Genomic DNA, 8,779 nt, shown 5'->3' with positions numbered 1-8,779 from the left:
CGTGCCACGCACCTGCTCGGCGGCGCCGGCGAAACCTCAGCGCGCGATTCGAGAACGAGTGGCCGCGGGACAATCCCCGACGGCTCCTCCTCTCTTCCGAGTGTTATTAACGGCGCCGAGGTGGGCGAGCTCCCGAACCGACGACGCCGAGACCACGGTGCAATGGCGCGCTGGCCGTGCCAATACTATCGACGCGAGGAGGACGGTGACTCGAGTGGAGAAGGAGAGAACGCAAGAAAAGGCGAGGCGGTGGCACCACCACCACCACCTCCACCGGCAGCAGCCTTGAATGAAAAAGACAAGAAACGGGTGAAAGCCGCCTCGTATGTTCGTGCGGCGCGTGTATGTGTGTGCGTACGAGTTCGTGTGTGCCTGCGTGATGAGGCGGCGTGGGCTGTATATAAGAGCCGAGAGGTAACCTCCGAGGGGACACCATCGCCCAGCGGCGCGAAGAGAAAGGTTTTCGCTCTACCCCACAAGGCGGTACCCTTAGTCGACCCGACATTCTCCGTGCGATCTCACAGGCCGACAACACGATGAAGACAGCGGTAAGCGTACAGCGGATAGCTCCTCCGAGACATTTTGTCGCGTATCGGTTTGAAAACTGGTAGACGCATCTCGCCAGCGAAAAGTAAAGGAACACGCTGCTGCGAACAAATTCATGTTCGCGCACCTGGTTCCTCTACTTTTTCTTGCATTATCCGCCTGCCCTCCACGCTGCAGTTTGCGAAGTTCATTTCATCAGCCCAGTCGAAAATTTATTTGCCGGAACAATGACTGAGCTGTAGCGCGGTCCGAGTGTAAACGTCGCTATGACTAAAGTTAGGCGAGCCTATGGTAACCTGCTCAAAGCAAACTAGTAGTTCGTTGTGAGCAGGTAAAATAATTACGTAAGAAGTTGAGTTTCATTAGACCTTGAGGAATTCCGTACGCCGCACATGAATCCCGGCATGTTATTTGCTTCTAGGAATAAATCGAAATCCTAAATGCTTCAATCAGTTCAGTAACACTTGACCGGCAATTCGGCCCTATAGCAATGCTCACGATGAGATGGCACACAGGCGTTTGTGGCTGAGTTGTACACCTGAATTCAATTGTGCCGCAGCTAGCTAGCGTTCGTAGGCATGTGTCCGAGACCAAACATAGTGTTTCTGAACGCTAGTGAAAAATATCTCATTGGTGCAGCTAGAACTCTTCCTAGTCAAACCGTTACGTCTACTATCGGAACCGAGCGATATAAAATATCATTTCCACATACTTCAAGAGTGATTGGTTTCATACGAGATATTGATAGTGCTTTCTGCGGAGTTTTAAGCAATATGCATTTATTTCCAATATATGACCGCAACGTTAAAAAAAAGTTTTTCAGAATTATATTTCGGCGACACCTCGCATCTTTTTGTATGGAGTGCCAATCGGTGATACGACACTAGCCGAAATATTATATCCAGCTGAAATAGCAGTCCTCACGTTTCTCTTTATATCACTACTGGCCGCCGAAGCTAAGAAAAGTGCTTAAGCTGAAGACGATTGAAAACGAAACTATAGCACTGCAGTGCAAGGCAAGAAAATATTTGGAGGTTTGTTCGTGAACCTTGAACTTTGTTATACTGTAGCAGAAATTTAGTTCTACTAGAAGCTTTGAGCTACCAGAAGTTTGAAAAAGACAGAAGTTTGAAAAAGTTTTGAAAAAGACACACACGGAGCGCACTCCGTGTGTGTCTTTTTGTGTTCCCCGTCTACGTCTTTCCGCGCAACAGTTTACGAGAAAACTTATGCTTGTGGATGAACTTCGACACGAGCAGAAGATACAATGTCCATTGCCCCTGTCTTGCGTCATCCATGAATGTTTAACTGAATCATTACTAATTCGCACTTGTTAGTCAAGGCTTTTGTACGCATGAAAATGCTAAGACAAATACTAAAAAAATGGCAAAATTTCCGCAGACGGCAGGTATCAGCTTTCTAATCTCTATAAAGGAATGTATTATCAGCTTATGAGTAATAGTTCTTGTGACATCTGCGGATAGAGCTACAATAAACACCCGTTCAAAAGCGGCATGCAAAATTATTAGAACAGTCAGTACACAGAGCAACTGTCTCTTAATTAATAGGCGACGCTGGTGAAGGATTAACTGCTTGACGGTGTGACGCATTCACTGCACGTTTAACCGCACACTTGGCAGTGTTTCCTGCATATAAAAAGAATGCAGTTTGGCTGAGATGCTCGCCGCTACGTATGGCTGCTGTTACTATAGCTCTCCTAGAATCAAATAATAATCAAATAAGTCGTAACAGGTAATTGTTCTGCCTTCTACCTCGGCAGCGTCCAATGTCAAATTCCCTGTCTCTCTTCGCACATTAAAATATCAGCAAAAAAAAACCCACATCCACTGTCCGCCGTCACATTCATGTGTTCAAATGAATATGAATTTTCTGTGGTGTGAGGACAGAAAATTGAAAACGTCCTTCTTTGCTACTTGAAATGGATGCGCTCTGCGAATAGATGCAGCTTTTTATAAACGACAATTCCCCTTATTATTATTATTATTTTGGCTCAGAAGCGAGAACGTGTAAAGTGTGGCGACTACTATTTTTGATTTCCCCTAAGGCACGGAAATACGATTTGCCAACGGCCGGTGATGGGGTCATATAGCAGCGCTACAGCTTCTGACGAGAAACGAGCTTTCGACCATCGCCAGCGTCCTTGGATGTAATGTTAGCGGAAATCTCGGCGTAAAGGAATCGTTTTGTAAACGCCGTCCGGTCTGTTGCGCCAAGATGATTCATTTGATGACCCAAAACACCGTTAAACGTGCTCGGATGAAACCACTCCCACTTACTTTAGAACACGCAACATCGAGGAAGGTCATTCAACGACGTTAATGTTATGCAACACGGAATCGCGTACTATGCAGACGGTTATTGGCGTCGGCTTGACGGAGAACGTTATAGTCATTTCGACGTTCTGACGTAATAATGACCGGACAGTTCCTTTTTTTTTCTTTTTTCGCGCCAGAGGTGAGGGCGTCGCAATAATGAAGGCTGCAAGCTACTAAAACGGCTACCACAAATAGACCGCTATCCTGTATTGTTACTTAAAGGGTGCACATTTGAAAATATGCTAGTCTGCGGCTGGGTACATGCATTTCCTGGAGGCTATGATACAAGGTGCATAAAATTCCCATTTGACTCTTTTGGTTCAGGTACTTCAGGATTTTGGTTCACGTAATGACCAGGGGTGTAGCCAGAGGGGGGGGTGGGTTCAACTCCCCCCCCCGAAATTTTTCGATTTTGCTGGCATATATATACATGCACACATACAAACACACGCACAAACATACATAAAGTATGGTTGACCCCCCCCCCCTAAAAAAATTTCTGGCTACGCACCTGGTAACGACCACCGAGATCGTGCATGTCGTTGCATACTTTGGAACCCTTGTGCTCGTCGTTGGACTCCTGAAAGCTGTCATAGCGCGCCACATTACGTTCGAATCATCCTCTTCCACTCCTTCTCACTTTTCACCTTTCGATGCTAGGTGAAAAACGCAGCAAGTGGCACATAAGAGGCTGGTTATTTGAGAATTCAAAATCGCTGTTCATAAAAAAAAACTCACAGGATCCTTTATGCATTTGCCGTCTGCATTATTTGCATTATTTTCCGTCGGTGTATTAATCCTACCTCCCCCCCCTCCCTCATCTCCAACATCTCTCTGCACCTAACGCGACTTTACACTGTCTCAAGGATGGGAGGCATTGCAAGCTTTATGCACTTCACCTAACTTTGCATTGCCTCCGTGATCGATCCAATTTGACCAAGCGACGATGCCATGTGATGACGCCATTACGTGACGTCATGCTAACGTCGCAAATTTGGCGATCTGTGACGTCATAATGTGATGATGGTTTTTTGCATCTCTCGGGTTTACGCTAAGGCCGCGGGACGCCGACAGTTAATTTTCGCGTTTAACGAGGAATCTAAAGCCCGAACCATATAGAGCGTTTTTGCCGGCGTTTCCTGGCGTTGCGTCCCTCGACGTCGTCGCATCAACGCCGTCATTGAGGGCGGCAAACCATATGAAGAGCGTTAGCTCAGCGTCACACAGTGTGACCAGAGGGAATGAACCTGACACCTCCTAAAGCAGTGTACAGTTTCCGTCAATGGACCAACAAGATATATTCCTGATTATAGCTTTTATGTCTCATTAGCAGTTCTGTGGTGCAGAAAACGAGTCACAGTGACACAACGCCACCGAAAAGTCTATTTTTTTTTATTTGACTTGTAGCGCCAGCTATTGGCATTAAGAAGAAGCACAAACTTGCAGTATATGTCCTCTGAGCTTGAAGCTGCCGTACATCTTTGAGGCCACGTATTCGGCCAATACACTCATTCCTGCTAAGCCTACCGATGAACTTGAGTACGGCACTCGGAAAGACTTCAAAGATATCACGATCGCTTTGCTGTCGAAGCTTCTAGGGAACAAGCTAAGTCAAATACAAGCATCAGTTGAGAACTTAAGGGCCACACTGTGCACGGCGACGACTTATTAGATCCGAGGCGGGCGGCAGCCATTTTGGCGGCAGCGACGACGCCGTTACGTAGCGGAAGTCGCTGCCAGCCGCACGCTGATTGGTTCTGCGTCGATCGAACTGCTTCCGGCGTCGACGCTGCCGCCCGTGATGTCTGGACCGTCCAGAGGTGGACGTTTCGGCCACCGTCACCGGTAGCGTCGACGTCGAGGGACGCCGGCGTACGAAACGCCGGGAAAACGCCGGCAAAAACGCTCTATATGGTTCGGCCTTAAAGCTTTCGCCTTAAATCTTTCAGGCTTTCTTTGCGGTGGGCAAACGCGATGTGATCAATGGATATAGAACAAGAGGTGCCTCAAAAATCCAGATTTCGAGAAAGTGCATTGTATTGGATATGAAGTAGACCATCTCCGTATCGAAACAAGTGCTTTATAGAGGCCCTTTTCCGACCTCTGTTGATACCTTGAGGCTCCCACCTGCTGTATTCTTTGAGGCAACGCGAAGTACGTTACGTGGGCCCGCCGTATCGATGATTGTATAAAGTGAGGTGATGAATTCTCCACGGTATTAACATACACAGGCGCTCACGCGTCGTTTCGTTTCTTTTTATTTTTTTTCAACAAAATGTTAGTTTTTATTCCCGTCTGTCATTCATTTAGGGGGTGACGTGAGATTAACGGCAGGTAAATGACCTTTACAAAGCCAGTGAACAAGAATCTTGCAAATTTTTTTGAATAGGCTGTTGTGCAAGAGAGAAATGCTGATACGTAGGCTTGCAAGTTCATAGAATACAACCCCCAGAAGTAGAACAATGAACCCTGATATTTCATGTAGGTATAATTTGCTGCATGGTGTGCGTTTATCGAATTATTATTTCGTAGGCATCACTGTCATATAGAAGAACATAATGCGTTCATGCATCAGTTCCTGGAGAAGCCTAAGAGATGGGTGGGAATGAACGATTAGTTTTCAGAAAGCAGAAACAGAAAGTAAATTGGACGAAAAGAGAATGTGCCGCTAGCAGAAACCGAACCTGCGACCTTCGGATGGTACGAAGGTCGCAGGTTCGGTTCCTGCCAGCGGCAAGTTGTCTTTGCATCCACTTTACTTTCTTCACATCTAGATCACGATTATTACAATACACTTAAAACAGTAGAATTAACGTCCCCTATAGCTCCCTTGGCTTCATTATCTGCTGGTTTTCATTAAGGTTGTGTTTAGGAAGTCCGTAAGCACGAAGTACAGACGCATACAGAGGGAAAATACGCAAAAACTTTCCGAATTTGAAGGGACGTTAAGTGCAACCATCTGCCGGTATCGCGTACTGCACCAGTTGAGATAATACGAAAAGCTCAATAAAGTTATGTTATACAGAGCGCTTAAGGGGTCATTAGGTAGTTTAGAAAATATATCTGTTAAAATGGCGAACCTGCACCTTTCGCTTAGTGCACCCAGTAGGTCTGCTTGAAGCATTGCACGCAAAACAACTGGCCGGAATATATGTCTCAGTCTCGTTCATTGCTTCCAGCTGGTCCTCGCGGTCATCTTGGCCGCTTTGGCCCTCGTGTCGAGCGCTGACGAGCCGGAGGTCGCTTCCACCGATGCTCCGGCTGTGGCCAGCACTGAGGAGCCGGCCGTTGAGCCAGCTGCCGATGACAAGGACAAGAAAGAAGGCAAGGAGAAAGTCGAGAGTCGCGGTGGCATCTTCGGAGGCGGATTTGGCGGTTACGGACCGGGCGTAGGAATTGGATACGGCGGCCTTGGCTACGGCGCTGGTCTTGGCTATGGCGGTCTCGGCTATGGAGGCCTCGGCTACGGCAGTGGTCTTGGCTACGGTGGTCTTGGCTACGGTGGTCTTGGTTATGGAGGTCTTGGATACGGCGGGGGCTATGGCGGCCTTGGATACGGCCGCGTCGGCTATGGTGGTCTCGGCTACGGTGGTCTTGGCTACGGCGGGCTTGGTTACGGTGGTCTTGGCTATGGTGGACTTGGCTACGGAGGTCTGGGTTATGGCGGCCTCGGCTACGGCGGAGCTGGCTACGGCGGTTACGGAGGTGGATACTACGGTGCCGGCCGCGGCTATGGCCAGGGTGGCTTTAACTACGGTGGTGGCGAGGCTGCGAAACGCGTGTACGGCCACACTTCGACTTACGGCCAGACGTCCACTTACGGGCTGCAGGCCAACGCAGGCAGCGCGTACGGTGCGGGACATCAGGCTGGCGGAGCTGGTTTCGAGAAGGCCGCACACGCAGGAGGAGCCGCTGGTGGACAGTACGGCGGTGCCCAAGTCGGAGGCGTCGGAGTCGGAGGGGTCGTTGGCTGAGACCCGCCACCATCACGGTGAGCTGGCTGTACTTTTGCTGTTTGGCAGATGCTGCTTTAAACACTCATACGTAGATTTAAGCATTCTTAAAAGGCGTTACTCACAAGGGACTTGTTAGGTATTTGCAAAAAGTCGCAATCTCCTTAGATAAAGGACCTAATAATACGCTGTCCTCTGTTGCAATTAGCTTTGCGGCTCTTAATTATACGCGTCGTGCACGCGTACGGTGACATTGGAAGTCTGTTACGCTAAAACCGCAAAATTACGAATGAGTGTTTGTCAGACGACAAAAACACGCTATGACAACGTGGGCAAGTGCGCAGGAACGATGAAAGTTGAATGGTATGTTTGGTGCAGCACGCTTGAATGTCTTAATGTTTTGTCATTGCTTTGCGCGCATGATAGTAAAAAAGGCAAACGCAAACTTAGATTTAAATTCCATCAGACAGTATCGTGTTTTGACCCTCCCTGTTGGGCCAGTGCAGAAGAACACAGCAACTTGTTCACTCCCCTTAAAGGAATCGAAATGAGCATTAAAAAAATTAATTAATTAAACTGTGTTGTGTAAGGTGCCAAAAGGCCGATATACCTATATATAATGTGTGTGTGTGTTTGTTTGTTTGTTTATTTGTATAAATACCCCCCCCCCCCCCCCACACACACAAATGTTGCAGCTGCGGCCGGTAGAGAGCTCGCAACCATGAACTCAGAAGCGCAACGCCGTTAATTCGTCAATTGTGAGATACTGCTGTGTGTAATGTGCTTTTACTGAGATACAGTAACGTTGCAGTCCACGAAATACTGGAAGCCTTGCGTTGAATATATTGCTGACTCGTTGCCAATATTGTCAAATATGTAGCTTCTTGCGAAAGGTTATTAATCAAGTTGCAGATAGACATGCGATAGTCAAAACAGTTATGAATAATTGTGCATATTTAAGAGAGAGGTGCACGGGACTAGGGTTCCAGGGGTCCATCGCTCGAGAAACACTTTCCTAGGTCACTGGACAACTGGACGTGTTTAATTGGATGTCTTAGAGTAAATAAGGCGAAGTAACCTTCTAGGAAATTCTAGGTATGATATTCATAATGTATACGTACGCAAATCATCAGTGAATGATAAGGTACGTCGATACAATTTTATTTGTGTGTTGTGTATGTGTGTGTTCGCGACTAAGTGATGCTTCCCATATTATTTTTCCTACGATAGAAGCTTGCCCCATCCTGCTCCTACCGAGTCTGCGACGGACAGAGAGGAGCTGGATTCTTCACCAACACTGCCTGTCAGCGGACTTCCATCATTAAAAAAAATACAAACTCGCTTCGACATGAAATTTGGGCATATCATGAAAGGTAACTCGTCACAAGAGGCTGGTGCAGCATCAGTGGTCACACGAAGGACCTCGTCTGGCTGTGAATACTCTTGTTTGAATAAATGTTCCTGTTTTCCCTAAGTTCTCCATTTATGAAGGTGTCATCATCCCAGCAACGCAGAGAACTCTGTTCGTCCACATTTTTTTCGTTTTTATTTTTTTCGTTTAACGAACGGTTAAAAAGGCCTGGTAATTACATTCCTCCACATGGCATACTCTGGAGCATTAAAATCACGACAAAGGCTGTGTCTCATTATCGTGCGGGCCTTGAAAAGTTTCTGTGGGACTCCAGATTATTTCACTCTGAGAAATCTTACCTCCCTTCCTGACAGAAAAGCTCTTAGACGCTCTACTAAGAAACAGAGGATGCCACGTGGTCCAAATACGTGATGCTCGGTCAGCCACTAATTTCATTGGCTCAATTGTTTCAGCCATACGTTTTTTTTTTCGCCCCTCGTGCTACAAATTTTTGTACCTATCTGCTTACTTTTGCGTACTGGCAAAAACTTTTAAAGAACGTTTTTGCCAGTACGCAAAAACACTCTTGAGCT

General features: G+C 47.1%; 1 protein-coding gene across 1 annotated transcript; it reads left to right on the top strand.

The window, feature by feature from the left end:
- The first annotated feature begins 305 nt into the window (after nt 1–305).
- On the top strand, nt 306–8,309 carry LOC119394906 (uncharacterized). The gene is made up of 3 exons (XM_037662210.2): nt 306–548; nt 6,062–6,873; nt 8,066–8,309. The coding sequence occupies exons 1-2, from the start codon at nt 537–539 to the stop codon at nt 6,854–6,856; spliced, it is 807 nt and encodes a 268-aa protein (XP_037518138.1). The 5' UTR covers nt 306–536; the 3' UTR covers nt 6,857–6,873; nt 8,066–8,309.
- The last annotated feature ends 470 nt before the right edge of the window (nt 8,310–8,779 follow it).

Source organism: Rhipicephalus sanguineus, chromosome 1 (genome assembly GCF_013339695.2).
Source record: "Rhipicephalus sanguineus isolate Rsan-2018 chromosome 1, BIME_Rsan_1.4, whole genome shotgun sequence".
Classification (NCBI taxonomy): Eukaryota; Metazoa; Arthropoda; class Arachnida; order Ixodida; family Ixodidae; genus Rhipicephalus; species Rhipicephalus sanguineus.
The sequence above is the reverse complement of the archived record's forward strand: the minus strand, read 5'-3'. Positions and strand labels throughout refer to the sequence as shown.